The following is a 23,324-nucleotide window of genomic DNA, read 5'->3' on the forward strand; positions in this document are numbered from 1 at the left end:
GCCACTCCCAAGCCACGCCTACCGGTTACAGAGGGCAGTTAAACAACAAAGCTAAGCTACTAGTGAGTCTCCGTGACAAGTCTGCCCGGGTTTTTGAGATCGCACAGATCGCTTTTGCGTTCTACAGTTGCCATTCATCATGTTTGCAGGACGACGCTAGGACCGCGGGAGAACGACGTGAGGCCGGTGGCGTCATTACTGATGAGCGACACCTGTGAGACGCACCGCTCTCGTATCTCTCACGGAGGAGCGGGTATTTTCTTAGCAATGGTCAAACGCACATCAACCGATCACTTGTTTAGCGTTCATGTAAACACTACATTCAGATTCACCAATCAGAATGAATTCAGTTAGATTGAAACAAAAGGTGTGCATGTAAACAATGAATGGCGACCGCGGAAAGCAAAAGCTGAATCCCGGACATTTTGGACGATCTCGATGGCCGGACATGTCCGGGAAAAAGAGGATTTATGGTAACCCCTACTACTCAGCTTTCTCCACAGAATAAGAACCCGTTAGCTTAGCTTCCAAATAAAAGATGGCTGACACTGTTTGTACATTCTGTGAGTGAGATCCCACCCCCTATGGGCGGGTTGAAAACATGCGGAACGAGCTCCTACTACTGGCTGCAGTCTCTAACCTCTGGCCAAAAAAGCCTCCGATGACGAAAAATTACGATTTTTTCCAGACAAAAAATACATAAACCTCTCGTCTCAGGGGGATATGAGGGAGGAAAGCATGGTAATTCGAAAATACTACAGGTTTTCTACTGATACAAAGCTTAATGCTAAATCCTGAAGTATCCCTTTAATATCCTGGCTCTTTCAAGCTTTATAATAGGAGTGAATGGTACCCTAAATTTTGAAGCCCAAAAAAGCGCATCCATCCATCATAAAAGTAATCCATACAGCTCCAGGGGGGTTAATAAAGGCCTTCTGAAGTAAAGCAATCCATTTTTGTAAAAAAAAAAAAAAAAAAAAATATATATATATATAAGATATATCTCCATATATATATCCATATATATATATAACAGCCATACACGAGTTCATAGTCCATACATAGTTCTGGCAGACGCATGATGCATTGATGAATGTGGAAGGGCAGAGGATAGAGCAATACAAAACACTGGCCATAAATTAGAAGTCTAAAATGAGAATTTTTAAAGAGAAATGTCAGAGAATTTTGAAATAAGCGAAGAGGAGCTTAAGTTTATTGCCCAGCCCTATTTGTTTAAACCGTGAGAGGCGTCTACTCTCACCTAAGCTTACACTACGCCTCCATCCTATCATGCTTCGGGTCAGAGGTCACTCTTCCACCAGAACTAGACTTGCGTACGGCCATTACCGGAAGCCAGTGATTATAGTTTATAAAGTTATAAACATGGATTATTTTTCAAAAACGCATTGCTTCAGAAGGCCTTTATTAACCCCCTGGAGCCATATGATTACTTAAAGCTTGGAAGAGCCAGGATATTTTTTAATATAACCCTGATTGTGTTTGGTTGAAAGAAGAAAGTCATATACACCTAGGATGGCTTGAGAGTAAATTATGGGACAATCTGGGTGAACTAACCCTAAAGCATATTAATATAATAATTTATTAATGCAAACTGCATTTATTGTATCTAAGGTAACTGGGTGGAATGATTATACAATTATTACCACATCTATCAAACACTAGGAAATGTACTATTTTATTAAGGTTGACTGAAATGCTCACTATGTATGTCTCACGCTCATATGGAGATGACTCAGTAAGAAATGAACAAAGTCTTCTGATTGTCAAGGGTTTTTTTTCTGTGTGGTTGTGAACAGTCAACACTAGCCACACTGATAAGACAGAGTCATTTGTTTTGTAATCATGGTAATTCCTAAATAATATTTCAGTGGCAGAGAACAAAGTTGTGTGTAGGGGTTTACTGGCTAGTTTGTAGGCATTAGGTGAAAAATAATTGTAAACGTGATAAACATGAAAACCTTATTTTCATATACTTCACTAAACTGTCACATATTTTGTTCTTATTTAAGAAAGAAACACCGTCATCTTATGTACGATAAGAGAGCTGTAAGTGCAGCAGCAGAGAATGGATTTGCTGACACTCGGTCAAGCTTTAAAAACAGCTGAGCTCTACAAAAAACGAACAAACAAATCGGTTATTTTTTCACACGACATATTTCAGCATTTGCCCGAGTGAAAACTTCCGACAACAGCACATCATAATAACTCCTCCTTTTTCAAATAAAAAACATTATCACCTTTAGCCGAGGAGTGACGTCACCCGTGACGTGTTTACTGACTTGAACTGTAAAACGCTTCACGTTTTCATGTTTACACAATCATTTAGCGTTAGCCCTGTGACAAAAAAATTAACTTACATTTATTGCGGCAATTTAGTTATAACTTCCTTGAAACTAATATGCCTGGCAATCCAAAGGTCGTCACAACACAGAGTATTAACAAAACACAAACAAAAGACAAACAAAAGTATGACATTAGATAATATAGGAACCAATTAATTAGTTATACGTTTAAATGACTGTCAAAAAACGATGTACCTCAAAACTACCGTTTTTAGACATTAATGTGGTTCTATTAGGCCGAAATTACTAGCACGGACACTTGCAACTTAATTTTTATTGTTTACCATGTTGTAACGAGAAATAATAGTTAGTTTAATAAACGATATTCCGCACAGAATATATAGTCTATGTATATTTATACCAAATATAGTCTATACATTAAGTTTCTATATTAGCTAAGCTAGTGTTAGCGATGTAGCTTGCTAGCAGGTTTTAGCCGTCTGGCTAAACAATAACAAACCATAATGTCAAGACAATTACAGCTCATTAGCTTTTGCCATTTAACCACTGTTCAATCATCCCAAACCAACATCTTATTTGCTGTTTATTTCTCTATAAAAATAGATCAGTTAATATTTTAAGTCTAGTCAAAGTGTGAGGCCGATAGTTAATGAATAACCCGTATCATGCTCCCGACCAACTGTTTTTCACCAAAACAGAGCTCAAAATTATATTCCAAGTTAGTCAAATAAAATCATAGTAGATAGGAAAGACTAATACTCATACAGACCTATAATAGAAGAAAATAAAAAGACGGTACAATACCTCATTCTAATGCTGAAGTATCACAAAAAAGCCCAGCGCTGTGTTTGACGCACTTTCCAGTCTCTCAGCGCAAGTACATCCCCTGTCTGTCCGTGTCAGTTCCCGGAACAGCACAATAACAACACCACACACATGACATATCTTCCACCGTCACCTGGCTATGACTAACGTATGAAACTACCATTAGAAAACGTATTTATGTTTATTGTGTAAGTGAAGATAACGCATTTAGTTGCGCGTGCTTCAGTTATTTTACGATAAACCACTGACTTAAACTGTACAAATGTTTCATGTTTTCATTTTTTTTTTTTTTTTACAAATAACAAAAACAACAACACTATAAATATTGAGGTTCTTTAGTTATAACTTCCGTGAGGCTAATTTGTCACTAATAAATTAACACTGGCACATAGTAATAGAAACGTGACTAGCAATACATGACTGTCAACATATGATGTACTCAAACTCTAAGTTACATGTTTATATGTATCAAGTAACCTTAACATATTCAGTTATATTCTCGCGTTGTTTTATAGATAACTGAAATTCCGTACGAGTTAAATGTCCAAAGGGTGAGTAACGTTAGTGGAACAATAAGACAAATGTTTCTCTATCTGTTTGCATGTACAATTAAAAAACAGAAAAGCAGTAAAACATATTTGTGTTACATACTAGTTTGTTGAGATTAATTCAATAACAGACTAAATAAAGGTAGTTACAAGTTATTTATTTATGTTCTAAATAAATCTATTATGAGATTTTGAGGATGTCCCGCCTTCCCTTGAATGCCATTGGATGAAGAGATCCGAGCTGAATAAAACGTATGGAGGCACATGTGTCAATCATCGATTATCCAATCGCGTCACTCTAAGTCGAAGGTCAAGAGCGAAGCAGCATGGCCGCTCTGTTAAGGGGTTCGAGGTGTCTAGTAGGAAAGTGTCATAACCATGTCAGCGCCGTGCAGGGTAATGTGTTTGCAATGTTATCCGAAAATTGTATGGGTTTTTTTCTGCTACTGTGGATTTCCATGCATATTTTCCGTGCAGCAACATCTAATATAATGCAATGTACTGGGAGCTCTCGATAGCTGTTAGGCTAAAGTCACAGGCGTGTGTATGTCACTGAAACAAGTAGACAATTACTAAATGTCACCAGAATCTGCCGCCATTTAGCTAAATTATGGACAGTTGTTAAATTGTTGCATTTGCTAACAAGTCTTTTCCGATAAATGTGGGAGTGAGATGTAATATGTCATTAATAAATCAAGTTCATCTAAACAGATTGCAAATTGTAAAGGGACAAAGCATACTTGAGATTCAAGTAATATGAAAGCATTTGATTTAGTTTTTTTTTTAATTGAGCTTTTGTGTTAATTGATTGATTATTTTTTTATTTCTGTTTTATATATTAAACATTAAATGTTAAAATTATAACATTTTTGACATGTCAGATCAACATGCACAGACTTTGCACATCTTGCTACAGTCAAATGTTAAATGCTTAAATATCCCATGTGATATTCTAAATTTGACACTAAATAGATAATTCATGTCTCTTCTTAGTCTCCATCAGGTCCATGGCCTCTAAAACCCAGGTGGGCTTCATTGGCCTGGGGAACATGGGAAACCCAATGGCAAAGAACCTCATAAAACATGGATATCCAGTGATAGCCTCAGATGTATTTCCAGAGTCCTGCAAAGAGTTACAGGAGCTTGGAGCTCAGGTCAGGATAACGGACATAAAACGTAACTTGGTCACATCTGACTTGCGTTAAACACCGTGATGTACAAGCTTTGTATGATTGATTACATCTTGGTTGTTCCTTTGGATGAGCCTCTCTGACTGTTCATGCTCTGTTCTCAGATCCTGGATAACCCAGCGGATGTGGCGGAGAATGCAGATCGTATCATCACAATGCTTCCCTCCAGCCCCAATGTTGTAGATGTGTATACAGGCGCAAATGGTATTCTGAAGTAAGAACATCCTTTCTGTACAGGCTAAATAATTAACATTTGAACATCAGTTTAATTAGGAAACTAACTTAATTCCTGAGTTAAAAAAAAAAGTCAAATCCAACATATATTCAGCCAAATTTAAAGGAACAGTTCACCCAAAAATTAAAATCCCATAATTTACTCGCCCTCAAGCCATCCTATGTGTATATGACTTCTTTGACAGCCGAACAAAATCAGAGTTATATTAAATAATTTCCTGGTTCTTCCCAGCTTTGTAATGGCATTGAAATAAATCATAAGTCTAAAAGTTCTACCATTCATCATAAAAGTAATCCATACGATACGAATCCAGTCGGTTAATAAATGCCTTTTGAAGCGAAGCGACAGTTTTTCTTAAGAAAAATATTTATATTTAAAACTACACTCTCCTAAAGGATTATTAGGAACACCTGTTCAATTTCTCATTAATGCAATTATCTAATCCACCAATCACATGGCAGTTGCTTCAATGCATTTAGGGGTGTGGTCCTGGTCAAGACAATCTCCTGAACTCCAAACTGAATGTCAGAATGGGAAAGAAAGGTGATTTAAGCAATTTTGAGCGTGGCATGGTTGTTGGTGCCAGATGGGCCGGTCTGAGTAGAGGGTCTGATTATAATTTAACCAACAGTAATTCTGGATTGCGTCCACCAACAAGTAAATAGGAAATAAGCGAATCAGAACACTGCGCGCCAAACAAGCAGTATGTGCGCAAGCGGAACCACTAGTGTTTCTGTCTCACTCTGGATCTGCCACTGCATCACATTTCTCTCTGCGTGGCGTGTCCGTTTTTATGTCGGCTCTCATGTTAACTGGTTAGAGAGCTTGTGTTAGAGCACAATGCCTGCGTGACACACACACTTCTTGAGCCGCGCCGAAACCGCGTGCTAGAAATAGAACCAACCGACGCCTATTTTTCACGCGACACGCACGAGTGTTGGAAGTTTTCAGACAAAATAGAAGGCGCAAATACATTTAATAAATTACATTTTGATGCTTGAAAGTCTCTCGGTTTTGACAAATGCATATATAATTGTAATTTAAAAAATAGGCCTAATTATCGATTTTCAAATATTGCCCCTGTCAATAGGCCTACAGAACGAAATATTCTGTAGCCTATTTTGCCGTCAATACTGCCGACGTTGTCTTTGCTGTATCAGGCTATATATATTATGTTTAACATCCAAATGTAGATGGTCTGTCGGCGCACATAGCCACGCAGTCGCAGACAGCACGTGAAGTTCGTGAACATCGAATTCCCTTTTCTTTCTTATCTATTTGTGTTTGAACAGACATGTGCACGAAAAAATAAGCCAGTGTCCGTCTCAACGAGTTTCCCTGTAAACGCAGTCAAAATAAAACGGATGCGTGTCATTACCGGTATTAGATACGTGCATTCGTCTTAAAGGGACAGCACCCAATATACCTGCAGCTGTTTGTGTCACCAAAGTTAATCAAACAACAAAAGAGAAAGAGAAAAATCACGTTTTGTCAAAAGATAAACTGTATTAATACTTAATACAGTTAATTTACCTGAAAAACATAAAGCACTGCTTTATTTCTCGTGTATTTGTGTTTTATTGTATTTATATTTGTATTTTGTTTATTAGTTTCTATGCAGATGCACTAGGCCTACCCTACACAATTACCCCAATCATCCTAGAATTATTAATTCTTTACAAAAATAGCTATTCAAATCATCAGGTGAAATTGTTTTCAGGAAGTAGCAGTAAAGCAAGAAGAAGAAGTGCAAGATAGTTTTTCTAAATTTCATTTGACTCTATGTGCCTATAGGGGTGGGTTGGGGATGGTGACAATGCAGTATATGGATATTTGCCGTGGGACGAGGGCTTCGATTACCTCTCTCTTTTTTGACCATACATTTGCACCCCTGGATGGTAGAGTCAGAATTTGGCGTAAACAGAATGAGAACATGGATCCATCATGCCATGCCACTGTGCAGGCTGGTGGTGGTGGTGTAATGGTGTGGGGGATGTTTTCTTGGCACACTTTAGGCCCCTTAGTGCCAATTGGGCATCGTTTAAATGCCATGGCCTACCTGAGCATTGTTTCTGACCATGTCCATCCCTTTATGACCACCATGTATCCATCCTCTGATGGCTACTTCTAGCAGGATAATGCACCATGTCACAAAGCTTGAATCATTTCAAATTGGTGTCTTGAACATGACAATGAGTTCACTGTACTAAAATGGCCCCCACAGTCACCAGATCTCAACCCAATAGAGCATCTTTGGGATGTGGTGGAACGGGAGCTTCGTGCCCTGGATGTGCATCCCACAAATCTCCATCAACTGCAAGATGCTATCCTATCAATATGGGCCAACATTTCTAAAGAATGCTTTCAGCACCTTGTTGAATCAATGCCACGTAGAATTAAGGCAGTTCTGAAGGCGAAAGGGGGTCAAACACAGTATTAGTATGGTGTTCCTAATAATCCTTTAGGTGAGTGTATATACTATACATAAACTATAATCACTGGCTTCTGGCAGCGGCCGTACGCATGTTGAGTACCGAGTCGAGTACCAGTGGAAGGGTGACTTCTGACCTGATGTATGACATGGCTCCTCTTCTCTTTTATCAAAATCCACCGACATTTTTCTTTAAAACATTTTAGACTTCAGATTTGTGACGGGCGTTTTGTTTTCTAACTACTACGCCTACATCAGCCGTTGCCGGAAGCCAGCGATTATTAGTTTACAAGTTTTAAACCGATTTCATAGGGCCCTTTAATATCCAGATTAGTTTTAGCTGAATTGATTGTGGTGAGAAACTTGACACATGTACTCTGTACCGGACAGGTCTTGTATTCTAAAATCTTTATTCAACAGGAAAGTGAAGAAGGGATCCCTACTCATTGATTCTAGCACTATTGATCCAGCTGTCTCCAAGGAGATGGCAGTTGCTGCAGAGAAAGTGGGAGCCGTTTTTATGGATGCCCCAGTGTCTGGAGGTGAGATGACAAAAACTCACTTCCTTTCCATCATCATACGAAGGGCAGCCGTAGATGCAGTAACTCGCGTTGTATGCGGTAACCTTGATCTGAACCCTGACTGCACACAAACCACTTATGTAAGTGTAGACAATGTTGTTAAGGTATCAGAAATCACACACCCATAGTCACAGTTATGAAACTAGTCACTGTCTGGGAAGAGGTACAAGAACAAATCTTTGGCTCTAGTTCAAACATTGTGGTTTTCGCAAATCACAGGTTCGTGTTTAATAGTGGAATTCCAGTTCCAATTCCAATCATAACCATCCTCTGGCTTTTATTTGTCCTTGCTCTATTGAAACCTACAACAGTGTAGTTTGCTAAATATAAATGTAATATTTAAATGTAATTGCCAAAGATACATTTATATTTAAATATATTTATTAGAATTTCTGCTAAGAGGGACATCGAAAGTGAAAACTCATGCCAAAAAACAAATCTAGGTTTGCAAAGTCAAATTTCAGGACACACAAGTTACACCCAAGTTTTATTCTTTCTGTCCTCTTTTTCAGTGTGTGGTGGGTGATTTGCAGGTTTGTTGATAGGAAAGAGTTTTATCACCTGCCTCATCTTGCCCATTTTCTTAATCCAGCCATTGGCGTGGACTCCTTGAGTTATAGACTAATTCAAAAGTCAGCATCTGGGAGTTGATCTTATGACCTCAGCTTTTGGTGGAGATGGAGACAAGTGCTGAAAATCAGTGACAAATGTGGTTATCTCTCATGTAACCCTTATATTAGAAACATATATATATATATATATATATATATATATATATATATATATATATATATATATATATATATATATATATATATATATATATATATATATATATATATATATATATATATATATATATTAGTGAGGAAAATAAGTATTTGAACACCCTGCTATTTTGCAAGTTCTCCCACTTAGAAATCATGGAGGGGTCTGAAATTGTCATCGTAGGTGCATGTCCACTGTGAGAGACATAATCTAAAAAAAAAAATCCAGAAATCACAATGTATGATTTTTTTAACTATTTATTTGTATGATACAGCTGCAAATAAGTATTTGAACACCTGAGAAAATCAATGTTAATATTTGGTACAGTAGCCTTTGTTTGCAATTACAGAGGTCAAACGTTTCCTGTAGTTTTTCACCAGGTTTGCACACACTGCAGGAGGGATTTTGGCCCACTCCTCCACACAGATCTTCTCTAGATCAGTCAGGTTTCTGGGCTGTCGCTGAGAAACACGGAGTTTGAGCTCCCTCCAAAGATTCTCTATTGGGTTTAGGTCTGGAGACTGGCTAGGCCACGCCAGAACCTTGATATGCTTCTTACAGAGCCACTCCTTGGTTATCCTGGCTGTGTGCTTCGGGTCATTGTCATGCTGGAAGACCCAGCCTCGACCCATCTTCAATGCTCTAACTGAGGGAAGGAGGTTGTTCCCCAAAATCTCGCAATACATGGCCCCGGTCATCCTCTCCTTAATACAGTGCAGTCGCCCTGTCCCATGTGCAGAAAAACACCCCCAAAGCATGATGCTACCACCCCCATGCTTCACAGTAGGGATGGTGTTCTTGGGATGGTACTCATCATTCTTCTTCCTCCAAACACGTTTAGTGGAATTATGACCAAAAAGTTCTATTTTGGTCTCATCTGACCACATGACTTTCTCCCATGACTCCTCTGGATCATCCAAATGGTCATTGGCAAACTTAAGACGGGCCTTGACATGTGCTGGTTTAAGCAGGGGAACAGTAACCTTGGAAACGGTGGTCCCAGCTCTATTCAGGTCATTGACCAGCTCCTCCCGTGTAGTTCTGGGCTGATTTCTCACCTTTCTTAGGATCATTGAGACCCCACGAGGTGAGATCTTGCATGGAGCCCCAGTCCGAGGGAGATTGACAGTCATGTTTAGCTTCTTCCATTTTCTAATGATTGCTCCAACAGTGGACCTTTTTTCACCAAGCTGCTTGGCAATTTCCCCGTAGCCCTTTCCAGCCTTGTGGAGGTGTACAATTTTGTCTCTAGTGTCTTTGGACAGCTCTTTGGTCTTGGCCATGTTAGTAGTTGGATTCTTACTGATTGTATGGGGTGGACAGGTGTCTTTATGCAGCTAACGACCTCAAACAGGTGCATCTAATTTAGGATAATAAATGGAGTGGAGGTGGACATTTTAAAGGCAGACTAACAGGTCTTTGAGGGTCAGAATTCTAGCTGATAGACAGGTGTTCAAATACTTATTTGCAGCTGTATCATACAAATAAATAGTTAAAAAATCATACATTGTGATTTCTGGATTTTTTTTTTTGATTATGTCTCTCACAGTGGACATGCACCTACGATGACAATTTCAGACCCCTCCATGATTTCCAAGTGGGAGAACTTGCAAAATAGCAGGGTGTTCAAATACTTATTTTCCTCACTATATATATATATATATATATATATATATATATAAGGATAAAATTATAGGGAATATAGGAAACTTTTCTGATTTGTTTGGATTTGTCCATGCTTGTATTTCTGTTCTGGCATGGGGAGAATAGATCTAGTTGTGTCCCAAATGGCATATTATACACTATGCACTGTATACTCTATTGTCTAGTGTATGAATTTTTATGAGGTTAGTTTGTCCTCAAGCATTGGAGTCTGGTAGCCCCTCCCCTTTTGCTACACAAGGAAATCTATGACAGAGTTCAACGTTCCACACTTCGTTTTGTGCTCAAATCATCTGGGTATTTGAAATTTTTCTTCTTTTTTTTTCTTCTTCATTTTCAATGTGAACACCCTACTCTGTTTACAATATAAGATGGTGAAGAATAGCACTTAGTTTGCAAATTTGGACACACTGTCTGAATCTGTGCAGATCTACATTCTTCAATATTCAATATAAGATCATTTTGACCTAAATAATTTAATGTGCCAATTTGCCAAACAAAGGTTTTGTCCTATGTTGTTACCAAGACAGGTAGACTGAGTTTCATAAAGATAGGTCTTGACTAAAAAGGGCAGTAGTGAGGTTTGCGAACTGAGGAAAGTGAAATTAACTGGACAGAGAATGATTCAAGCCTTAGTTTTATTTCTGTCCACTTTGTAGCCTCCCTTTGTAGCCGTCTAGTTGCTTAACTGAGACTTATGCCTTTGCTTTCTTTCCTACTGCACTGAATTGAAGATATCCACTTCTACACTCAACCTGGTTGGGGCAGTTTTAAGCTAAACGGTATTTGGAAAGAACTGTTCCTCCAGTCATTCCTGAACTAATGTTGCTTTTACAGTTCGGTTATCATATTTGTTGATTTGATTTATCATGCAAAAGTAGTTGTCCTTTTATCTTTTCACAATCTTTGAATGTTGTGAAGTTATTCTGTTGCTGACTTTGTATTGTTTGTGTGAGATTGAGGCGTTCATTGGCACTAGCAGTGATTGATATCACAACTATTGACTTTTAACAGGGCAAAGCTTGAACATCCTCTATTTCCGTACATTTTTAGACTTTAGACAGATTTATATGAATTGAATGCTTGGACACCAGTAGGACTATTCACACTCCGCTTAACCATGGATCATTGTTTTAACCCCTGCTTTTAAAATGATCAATAATTACTCGCCCTCATGTCGTTCCCAAACCATTATATGATGAACAGATTAAATTGAGCCTTTTATTCACATATAAACATTTATCAGCGGACATAAACAGAAGCTCAACCGAACCTGCTTGACGTGTGAGAACAAACCTCTTGCAGAAGCTCAAATGTGCTGCGCAACACGAGAACAAACCTCACTGGTTCTCACACGTCAAGCAAACATGCTTGAGCTTCCATTTACCACAACTGATGTGTGAGTTAAGTTTATATGTCAATAAAAGCCTAAATTAAATCTGTTCATCATATAAAGCGATCATGTTTCTTCAGAAAATTCAGACTAAACCGCTCAATTCATATGGGATAGTTTTACGATCTCTATGAACTTTTTGAAGAGTCAAAATGGTAGTTGCGTTACTGTCAATGGAGGGAAAGAAAGCTCTCAGATTTCATCAAAAAGATCTTCATTTGAGTTCTGAAGATGAACGAAAGTCTTGCGGGTTTGGAAAGACATGAGGGTGAGTAATTAATTTATTTTTGGGTGAACTTTCCCTTTAACACCAGGTAAGGGATTGTTTCCCACTTTTAATTCAGAAACGGGGTTAACACCGCGTTTTACCTCAGGAGCAGGATTAGCAGTGCTTTTACTGTGTTAACCCCACATTGCGTTGACAAATTTGTACAGTGTGAAACGAAGCAGTGGTGACAAGTCCCAAATACCAGATGTTTCAAAAGGTGTATTTTCTGTTATTATAGTATGCATCACAATGGCCAGCAGGATTGTTCTAAGACGTTTGTAAGACAGTGAGTGAGAGCCCCAGAATTAAATGAGTGATCCAGTACAATGGTGGAAATTGCATGGTATGAATCTATGCTTACCAGTGTTAAAGCAACACTAAGGAACATTTTTTCCCTTAAAATAATGTTTCCAAAATCGTATCTGTGGTTCATCAAGTCGTAACAGGGTGAAAGGCACTTCTGGATTCGCTTTGCAGCCCTATATCTGCTATAACCACACCATGCAAGTTTGCCAAACCGGGTCGCGTTTCTGTAGTTCGAATGAGACATAAGAAAACTACAAATTTGACTTGCTTTACGTCAAGCGTTACAATAGTCATTATTTAGTTTTTCTTCGTTTCTGATGTCGCAATACATCATACTTTCATGAAATCATGCAACATACTATACCTTGTCAGTGGACATCGTTCATTCCAAAGCCAGTGCTAGATAAACAGCGAGTGTGTGTGTGCGACAGTAGGCTGCGGGCGGCGAAATTATTTACGACAGCGGTAATGGACAATTCTGCTTCCAACCTGTAGGGCGACCGAAGAGGAAAAGTTCCTTAGTGTTGCTTTAAGTGTTAGAGAGGAGGGGGTGTCTTCCTGGGAGGAGCTTTGGTCACATATTACAGTGAATAGGTTGTTATAAAAAAACTTTTATTTTGTATTTTCTTTTATCGTTGTGCCTATTAGGAGTGTAGCGGTACACAGTCACGGTTCGGTTCGGTACATACCTCGGTTTTGGAGTCATGGTTCGATACAAGTTTGGTACAACACGCATGTGACTTGCATGAACACATTTTGGTACACTTTGAAAGGTTGCCTTGTAAAAGTGAACAGAACCAAGAAGAAATTGCAACATTGTAACAAATTAAGTCCCTGTTTTGGGACAAAAACAGTCTATAGATGTGAAAACGGCCTAAGACCTCTTTTGAAACTGTAAAGGGACTTGAGGGGGATCCCCACCCCGCCCCACTGAAGAATGGGGGTGTGAATAACTATTTGACATGACTACAAACCCGAAAGCATACGAGCATAGCCTGAGAGGCTTAGCCTAGTTCTGTTTTGAAGAAACCTTTAAGAAATGTTTAAGGCTCAGAAGGCCTATATACACGCATATATTATTTAAATGGGGTAATATACATTCATATGAACTTTAATAGCAATCAGAATTGGCTTTATAGTGTGATGTACTGTACACATACTTTTCTCTGTGTTCAATTCTGTGTGCCTCTTATAAACTTGACTGAGGTGTGAAAACTGCATGTGTTGTCGCGTTACAAGAAATGTTTAACTCAGTCGACAGCTAGTTTGTGCTTTATGACGATCCTCCTTTTTAATCAGGAAGTTGTTCCCTCTGGTCTTTGGGCACATAAAAACAATGTGCTTCTAGTTTGCTTTCCTTAAATTGTTGCCTCTCCCAATTCATATGCGTCAGTGGGGTTTGGCTAACATACCGTTGGACTCGCTCTTGGTTTGTGAAACGGTCATAAGAAATCCACAGACCTGCTCATTCTCTTTACTTAGACCCTCCAGACATTATTCTCAGCTCTGTGTTAGCGCCTGTGAAGAAGGTTTAATGAAACGTGAGCCACAACAAACTGTCCTTGACGTCATGCGTTTCTGTGTTCACAGCAGATGGCGAAGTGCTTGTGTATTTATAGAACTTTCCTCTCTGAGAGTAATTATGGCACTTAGATGGTGTTACATTTTTAAAGACCCATCCTCTCAAACTTTTAGGCTTAAAACGGGTTACTAGCGGGATGTGGAAACAATCACATTAGGACTATTTAAATTAGTCACATGTTCATGCAGGTGATTTGCTCATTTCACTGACACTTTTACGCGAATCTCCACATCCATTGTATTTGTTACAATGCTCTGTGGAACTTGTATGTCAGTTTAAAAGGTTTGTTCACCCAAAACTTTAAATTCTGGCATCATTTACTTGCCCTAATGCTCCAAACTTGTACAGACTTTTTCTTTCAGAACACAAGGAGCTGTTTTGAAGAATTTTTCAGCTGTTTTTGAGCTGACAATGAAAGTCACTGGGGTCTATCGTCTAGTTAGTATTTTCAAGTTCCAAAAAGAACATTAATCCATACCACGTCTTCTGGAGTGACTAAGAATTACTTTGTCTAATGAACAAATCCAAATTTAATAGTTAAAATCTAAACAACAAAGACAATCACATCAAAATAGACACAAACCTCAAATGTCAGCTAACATCAAACCTCATTGGTTCTTGGATGTCACATGACCAAGCATGACATTATGTTTGTGTTACCATATTTTATGTAGTCTGTGTTATTTCAGAGTGAATAAAGGCTTAATTCTGCTCATACAAATCTGTACATCTTGGACAAAAATAGCTCCAACTTTCTTCAAAATACTTTTTGTATTCTGCAAAAGAAAGTCGTACTGGTTTGGAACAATATGAGGGTGAGTAAATGACAATTTTCATTTGTGTGAACTATCCCTGTGATGCAAATAATTTAGCTCCCGGTTTCACAGACAAGGCTTATGCCTAGTACCAGACTAAAATTCCTGTTTGAGCGAAAGCAACTTGCACTGACATATCTTAAATGGGATCTATTATGCAAAATTCACTTTTACATGGTGTTTGAACATAAATGTCTGTCTGCAGTGTGTGTACACAACCACCCTATAGTGATGATAATCCACCCACTCCTCTTTTTTTTAATCCCCATAAATCATAAGGAGTGTCTCAGAACAAGCCTTTTCAGTTTCTATGCAGTGACAAGTCACAAATGCTTAGGCCCCGCCCACGGCTGCTGATGGACTCCGCCCTATTAGCATAAAGTGAGCTGTACGCAGTCCGCCATGTTTATCTCCTCGTCAGAGCATTTAACAGCAGCATTCAACTAAGAAATGTATTCTTATTAAAGTTACTAAGTTATTCAATCAAGAGCAGTGAGTGATTTTCTGTTTTTCTTTTGTTGTTTGATTCGTATTAACAGCATATATAGCAGTAGTACTGTATATTACGCTGCTTTCACTTTAATACAGATCTAATATACACATGCAATTTCTTTACTAGCTGTTTGCGTTCACAGAAATGACTGTGTTTGTGAACTTTGTGTTTTGACATAACATTGTGTGTTTGACAGTTTTAGCGCAATAAGTTGTGAAATAGAACTTGGTTTAATACTCATGGGATGCACCGTCTGACAGCCAGCTCTCTGTGCGCGTGCTTCAGATGTGTGCGCCTCAGATAACCATATATCAGAAGTTTAGACTGATATGATTTTAAAACGCACGCAGATAATAAACTTTCATGATGATGAAGAACTGCAATGCCACGTGAGCGTGTTTTGTTGGTTTCTGGCAGAGTATCAGAGGCAACAGCTATAAAGGCTCCGCCCTCTTCTGGAAAGCTAGGTGGGGAGCAGCAGCTCATTTGCATTTAAAGATACATGCACAAAAGCAGCATGTTTTTTTCTTCCACTCAAAAATGGGCATTTACAACATGGTTTAATAAATGATCTATGGGGTATTTTGAGCTGAAAACACTTGCTGAAACTTGGGACACCTGAGACTTATCACATCTTGTAAAAAGGGTCATAATAGGTCCCCTAAAATATCAGTGCCATTGTTTTGTCTGAAAATACACACCAGTAATGTTTTTGTTTTTTTCCTAAGGCACATTTATAAAATCTACTTAAATACCCTAATTGAATTAAGGTTTAATCCTGGCTTAATCTGTCTGCGAAACCAGGCCTAGGTGTAATATGAATGATTTGCATTGTGTTCTTTATTTTTCTCAGGTGTTGGTGCTGCCAATTCAGGTAAGCTCACCTTTATGGTGGGTGGGCCAGAGGAGGAGTTCAATGCAGCCAAGGAGCTTCTGACCTGCATGGGCGCTAATGTGGTGTACTGCGGCCAAGTTGGCACTGGGCAGGTACAAACAGGATGTGATTAAGAATATAGTGGCATTCTTGGAAAGGTGCTGATTTATGCTGACCAGGGTTTCATAATCTTTCTTCCTTGTTTGTAGGCAGCTAAAATCTGCAACAATATGCTGCTGGCCATTGGGATGATTGGAACAGCAGAGACCATGAACTTGGGAATCAGGTGCAGTTTACAGTTGAATTACTTCAATAATACAGCTATCTTGATGCTGTTACTCTTGCTACAGATTGAATTATTTTCTACTTTTTAGCCTCTTTTTATTATTTATTGGAGATTACTTGTGCAATCACAGATTAGGGCTTGATCCGAAGCTTCTTGCAAAGATCTTGAATATGAGCTCTGGCCGCTGCTGGTCAAGTGACACATACAACCCTGTCCCGGGAGTGATGGAGGGAGTGCCCTCAGCAAACAACTACCAGGGTGGCTTTGGAACTACACTAATGGCCAAGGTTTGCTTTCATATAAAAATATATTTATTTATTAACTTTTTGTGATAATTTTAGAGGTGGTGCTGTTTGTGTATTGTTTTCACAGTCAAAACTTTTAAATTCATCTGGTTTACAGTATCACTGCTATATTCATACACATTCATGCTAGTGTATCATGTTTCCCAATGTTGTTGAGCATTGTGTAGTCTCGCTTAGCCAGACCTTGAGACTGATGGCAGAAGGTCTGGACTCCATCGCGGCTTTCATTGGCCAAGCACCGCCCAGATGCCATCCGACATGTAAAGCAACCAATCACAGTTCGTTATGTTTAGGGGCAAGAAAATGTAACCTCGATGTCCGTACAGTAACAGACCAGCATGTCAAACTCTTGAACGTATTTTAAAGAGTCTATGCCGTAAAATTCACATACTTTTGATCCTGATAAGTGCTCATTGTCACGGTTGTAAACAAGACTGAGGCTAAGACTAAAGGCCCCAATATACTTCAAGTGAAATCGTTTCGGCCTGATTTTGTTCAAAATGACGTCACATCAGTTCGTTGTTTAAAGTTCATTTTGGGAGTGCGAAACACCTTTGTTCTACCATTGGTCTCTGGCGATTACGTAATAGGTTGGTCTACGCGGGCCGCCTTTCACATGGAAATCTTTTCTGGTTCATTTGGCCTGTTCAGTCGGTCAAGATCAGACGTCCCTGAGTGAAATAAACGTATATAAATTTTCGTGACGTGACTTTACTGGAGTGCTGTAGAGTTTGTGCAAACATATACACGATGATATAATCAGATGCTTTATTAAAATGCTTGCTGTCTTAGTTTTGTTGTGTGTTTGTTATTGAGAGGAAAGCGCACAGCACATATTTACATCTTAACGTCGCTCTCATCAGAGTGGGTGGCATCAGATGTTCGATAGCAGTATATCGTTGGTCACGTATTTCGAACTTCGTTTCACCCCTAAACAAAGAACAAAAAAGAGCTTTGCCGTGAGTAAATTGGGGCCTTAAGCACTGTTCTCTAACATGCCATGTTAAACTTGGTCTACTTTTTAAAATTGTGTCAATCCAGTATTCTGCTCAAACAGGATTTTTTTTTTTTTTTTAAATGCAAGAATGTGTCTTATGGGGAATCCAATTGAGGCCACCTACTTGCTAGTTAATTTTTAAAATGTGTAGTTATGCACATCCTTAATTGACTTTTACTCACATTTATCCTCAGGATCTGGGACTTGCTCAGAATACAGCAACCAACACAAAGACCCCAGTGCCGTTGGGCTCTCTGGCCCATCAGATTTACCGTATGATGTGCGCACGCGGCTACGCCAGCAAAGACTTCTCATCGGTCTTCCAGTTCCTTCGAGAAGAGGAGGGCCAGTAGATGGCAACACTCTATGCCCCTTCCACAGCCTTACCCAGCACTATCTGCCTTGCAAAACTTTGACCCAACTATGTGATTTCATTGGCATGCGTGTGCTGGGAGCCATGAATGATTGAGTGAGTGAATGAACACGTGTAGATTGAAAAGACTGTGTTTGTACGTTTGTTTGAGGCTGTAAGTTCCTGATGGAATTATGTTACTCATGTTGGCACAATTAGTAATCCATCAATCAATTGATGAGATGCTGTGAATTGAAGTTTTATGACTTTTTCTTGCCTGTGCAGCTGTTATGTATGTTAACAAAAGATTAAAAATGTATCCTTTCATTTTCAAACTAAGATCAGCCATTACACTCCTTAAAGCTTTCTGATAGCAAACAGGTTTGCATATGTACAATTTTAGTTATGTTCTTAATGTGTCTGAGTCATATTGGGTTGGCTGCTGTTGGTAATTGTTAGTGGTGTTGAATCTACATCGTATTCATGTCAATTTAAAAACCCCTGGAAATTAAAGCAGGAGATGTGTTGATTTGACGTTAAGACTGTGGCGTGTTGATACATGAATACACATTCATATAACAACAATGTTTCTTTTGTACATAAACTCTAAGGGTTTTAAAAAAAAACCTGGAATCTGAAGTGGTATTGCCAGGGAACTAAGCCAGATTTACAATTAACGAATGTAGCTAACCAGTTGAAAGTGATGCAACACAGCACACATTTTATCTGGTCTCCTCCTCTCCTCAAGGTCACTTGCAGTGGAATGTCTTTTGATGCTTTATGAAGCCTCACCTTGAATTCTGTGGAACGTAACATGCACATTGCACAATAAATATGAGTCATCAATACTAGGGATCTTTTGCACATCAAAGAAATTGTAATATTTTTGTTGGACTTGAGGGGAAAGTTCACTCAAAAATAAAAATTATATTATTATCTCACTCTCATGTTGTTCCAAACCTGCGTGTTTTTTTTTTCTTGTGGAACACAAAAGATATTTTGAAGAAAGTTTTGAAGCTGTTTTGGTCTGTACAATGAAAGTTGATAGGGTCTAAAACAACATTAGACCCCACTGACTTTCAATGAGTGGACAAAAAAAAAAAAACATCTTTTGTGTTTCAAAGACAAAATGGGTTACGGTTTGTGAATTTCAAGGTTTGGAACCCGGTAAAAATATTAGAACAATTATAAATAAATGTGTAATGTCTGTTTCTGTGTCCCGGATGGCTTTGGTCACAGTTCCATGAAGCTAATGACACAGTCAAGACATGACCTTTCATTCTCTTACTTTCTCTCTTACTTGCTCACTTTGTTTTTCTTTGCTCTTATTTCTCCCTTCACCCTCAGAACTCTTCTTTGCCGCCTCATATTCTCTCATTGTCTTTTGCTTCTTTTCACACTCACTTTTGCTCTCCCAGTTTCCAAAATGCAGTCAGCGGTATGTTTCTGATCTAAGAGCCACAGAGAGGACATAATGCTAGAGGTCACATGATCACAGGACAACCCCATAAAAAGTCCATTAAGCATGGAGGCCTAAGTGCTGTGTTGTTATCTAGTTGGCAGGTCTTACAAACAGAGGACCAAGGGGTAGTTAGACTTCAGACAGCCCAAAACCCGGTATCCCATTCCGGTTTGAACCATTTAACGCATGACATTCTCTGGTCATTGAAAAAAAAAAAATCTCAGGCTTTTCTTAGAGGTAAATATTTTCTAAAATGAAACATTTATCTTCTAACTGTTGTTCATTGTGCTCTTTTTATTCGAATAATTATTCGTCTGATTTTCTCTTTTGTCGCCGGGCGGCAGCCACGTCAGATTTGTATTATTTTTGGCAAATGTGATTGTGAACAATCATCCAAACTGCTTAAGGCCACGTGGTGAATAACACGCATTCAGGCGACATATTCTGCGTCGATTGTTAGGCTACATCTCAATTCCTTTTTCGTTATTTTTGTATTTAATTCATTGGTAGCCTATATCCTTTAGTGGTGTATTGATTGCATTAAACATGTTTCTAAAAATATCCAACAGGTGTAAACTCTTATAGGAGATGCAATGGCTCCTAACGATGTTTTTTTTGTTTGTTTTTTTTCGTTAAGTGTGTGCATTCTTTATGTAGTCTGAATTGTAATTGTACCTTTACAAGAAAGCATTTGTTTTCAGGAGGTAGGTTCACTTAGGTAATACTTTAAAATATGCTTTCTGAAATGACCAATTGCAATAGCCTATATTAGACATCCTTCAAAAGCTGTCACGCTTCGTGTTGAATGGCCTACGAGTTCTCAAAAAACTCTCAAACCCTTAACAAATTGTCTAATTTAATTTTCTTTTTCATGTGGCAGAAATAAGTAGGCTACAGTAGGTTTAATGTCTTTTATTTAGGCTAATTGTGTGGACCTTGACACGATCTCCAGGTGTGGTCGAAATAAGATATATGTAGGCTAGCTATACTAGGGTTTTGAGAAGGCTATAGGCCTAGTTAAGTTGTTATAGGTTTAACTACTTGAAGAAATGCCTCACTATCTTTATTTCCAGAACAGACAGGCTTCATAATTCGGAAAACAGAAACACAATATATAGCTAGACATTTAGCTGAGAAGACCTGTGTGTTTACAAGATGGCTCGTTGCCTTTATATTTAGCTGCCTTTATATTTAGCCCATGGTTTAAAACAAGCTTATTTTATTATTTATTTTCACATATGGCTATTGTGTTGTTCCATCAAAAATCATTTTGCATGTAAATTTAATATTACCTTGGGGCAAACAAAAAAAACATATATGCTACTGTACAGTTTCCATTGACCAATTTATTAAAAACGTTTTATTTAGGATAATTAATTATATTTACGCCTGTACACTATATCATTTAATTGTATAGTCTGGAACTTATAAGAGTACAAATTAAAATATTTAGTCAACTGTTTTCGCAGCTATATGTCGTGCTATAACACACGTGTAACACACACACACACACACACACACACACACACACACACACACACACACACACAAATAAAACTTGTAAGTCAAACTGTTTGGTTTCAGAGAAAGAGAATTATGCATGTGACGGATGTTTGGACTTTGAATCATGATGTGCCAATAAAACAATTTCTTCGAGCCTATTTCATTAAAACATTAACTAATGTTATGTGATCTTTGCTTAGGGCAAACACACAAAATAGATTATTAAAATATACATTTTCTTTTTTTATTCGTTGAGGTAACGTTTCAATATTGCAGAATAAAGGTGGTTTATTTTATCAGAACTGACAGGGAGCAATAATTCCACATTAGGCTAGCCTACTCTCAAAATAAACTGGACATCCGGTTTGTGCTTCCATCGAAGTTGTGACGTTTATGAAAATTTTAAATTTATGTAAATATAATTTAATTCCAATGCAACAATAACGTCAGAAAAAGATGTTCCTAATATTAAATCCGTTAAAGTAAATTAATAATTAAGATCATTAATAATCAATTACCTATATTAATAGGCGTGCTCTGCATGTGTTTTAGATGTATCTGGCTAGCTATTCAACAAAACCAGTGCCGTTATTTCAATTTATAAAAGACATTTACCAGTAGCTACCTCAAATTTTAAAAGATTACGCGAACTGTCAAACTGCGTGGAACGAAAATTTGATTGGAAAGTGATTTTTTTTATTTTTTTTAAATGATCCTATTAATTAAATAAGCTACCTGTTCGCAATATCAGTGTGTGTCTGAAATATGTACAGGTAACATTACCAGGTGCGATTTTAAGCCACGGTTCTAGTGTACAAAATAAGGACAGAAGGTTTCGTGCCTTTCAAATATTTACTTTTAATATACAGCAGCCCCGACTCTGCCTATATTGGTTTTCATGAATGTTTGCAGAAGATGAATAAAAGTATACCTCGTTTAAAACCTGAACCTGAAATTAACATTTTGTAAATTTGTCTTAGGCAATAGTTCACTCAGCTCCAGTTCTTTGCTCGTGTTTTTTAGAGGAAATTAGATCCAAGCCACGTTATTTCTTTGGTTGAAATTGTTTAAAGATTTATTTCAGTCTATTCCAATGACACAGACACATAGGATAGTTAGAAAGTTCTGCGATCCACATAGTGATTTAAATTATCCCAAATATTATACAATTGTCTTCAGCATCTCACAAATACCAGTGCATCTATTTTTAATAAACATCTTCTTAAGACCTTAATATGCATGCAAGAATTTAAATGATCCCAATTCTCTTCTTCTGCATCTCACAAATACCAGTAGAGCATCTATTTTTAATAAACATCATCTTAAATCCATGCTCTGTGATTGTGTATAGCCTAAAATAGACTAAATTAGTCCACTTCAGGCCTTTACTGACTGGGCTACGACGAACAAACACGACAATTGTGGTTTAGATGTCAAATCTAGAGGGAAAAAAAATATTAATATTATTATTATAATTTTTTTAAAGTTGATGAATAATGTAGCCCATTACCGGTTGTCTCAAACTTCGAGGTCAATGTAGCTGTGCATTTAATCTTCTGGGTTTAGTCTGTGCACCAACAATTCTCACATCCGCCTGTTTACATGATGACTTTGTCTTTACACCGTTCAGCTATTGTGAGAGGGTCGGACAACGCTGAACGCTAATAGCTCAAGAAACCTTAAAAAGATCAAATAGGGACTTGGCGCCTAACATGCCCGTGTTTCCACGCCACCAGCGAGCTTATTTCCTGTGTACTTTACTTTGCTGTAGCGAGCGTATACAAACGGCTGCCCCTCGGTAACCAAAAATGACCTGATTTTTTGTTGTTGTTGTTTTGTTTATCCTTCATCTACGCATCTAACAAACAGCTATGCTGAGTGCATAATAGTCATTTTAAATGTACCTATATTGTTAAAAGAAATCATCATATCTATCGTAATTGTAGCCTATACTGCAGTATTCTTGAGGCTGATATATATGCACATGAAAGTGACAGTTTGTGAGCTATAGGGACTCGCTGTTTCTCAGATTAGGTGGAAAATATAGGCTATTTGTTAACTATTTTTAAAGGATCGTTCCAAAATCAAGGGGGTTTATTAATTCAACCGCAAAAAGAAACTTAC

General features: G+C 38.1%; 2 protein-coding genes across 5 annotated transcripts in view; one reads left to right on the plus strand and one right to left on the minus strand.

The window, feature by feature from the left end:
- tax1bp1b (Tax1 (human T-cell leukemia virus type I) binding protein 1b) overlaps positions 1-3,695 on the minus strand; it is a 35,450-nt gene extending 31,755 nt beyond the window's left edge. For 2 of the 4 annotated variants that reach the window (XM_084088343.1, XM_084088341.1), the window contains exon 1: positions 3,129-3,266. The gene's annotated coding sequence lies outside the window, so the exon portion shown is untranslated. Of the gene's footprint in view, positions 1-3,128 lie in introns of all 4 variants that reach the window. The other 2 variants (XM_084088340.1, XM_084088342.1) reach the window with 2 other exon arrangements.
- Positions 3,696-3,970: 275 nt separating this feature from the next.
- hibadhb (3-hydroxyisobutyrate dehydrogenase b) lies at positions 3,971-19,176 on the plus strand. Its single transcript, XM_084088710.1, has 8 exons — positions 3,971-4,093; positions 4,691-4,851; positions 4,992-5,101; positions 7,974-8,095; positions 16,275-16,408; positions 16,505-16,581; positions 16,712-16,868; positions 18,078-19,176. Exons 1-8 carry the CDS (start codon positions 4,024-4,026, stop codon positions 18,234-18,236), a joined length of 990 nt encoding a protein of 329 aa, XP_083944836.1. The 5' UTR covers positions 3,971-4,023; the 3' UTR covers positions 18,237-19,176.
- The last annotated feature ends 4,148 nt before the right edge of the window (positions 19,177-23,324 follow it).

Source organism: Abramis brama (genome assembly GCF_963993115.1).
Source record: "Abramis brama genome assembly, chromosome: 17".
Lineage (NCBI taxonomy): Eukaryota > Metazoa > Chordata > Actinopteri > Cypriniformes > Leuciscidae > Abramis > Abramis brama.

Bases quoted from the DNA above. Each gene is read 5' to 3' on its own strand.
- hibadhb (XM_084088710.1), top strand. From the start codon at position 4,024: ATGGCCGCTCTGTTAAGGGGTTCGAGGTGTCTAGTAGGAAAGTGTCAT. The intron at 4,094-4,690 runs GTAATGTGTTTG...GTCTCTTCTTAG, and splicing joins CCATGTCAGCGCCGTGCAGG to TCTCCATCAGGTCCATGGCC. The intron at 16,869-18,077 runs GTTTGCTTTCAT...ATTTATCCTCAG, and splicing joins GAACTACACTAATGGCCAAG to GATCTGGGACTTGCTCAGAA.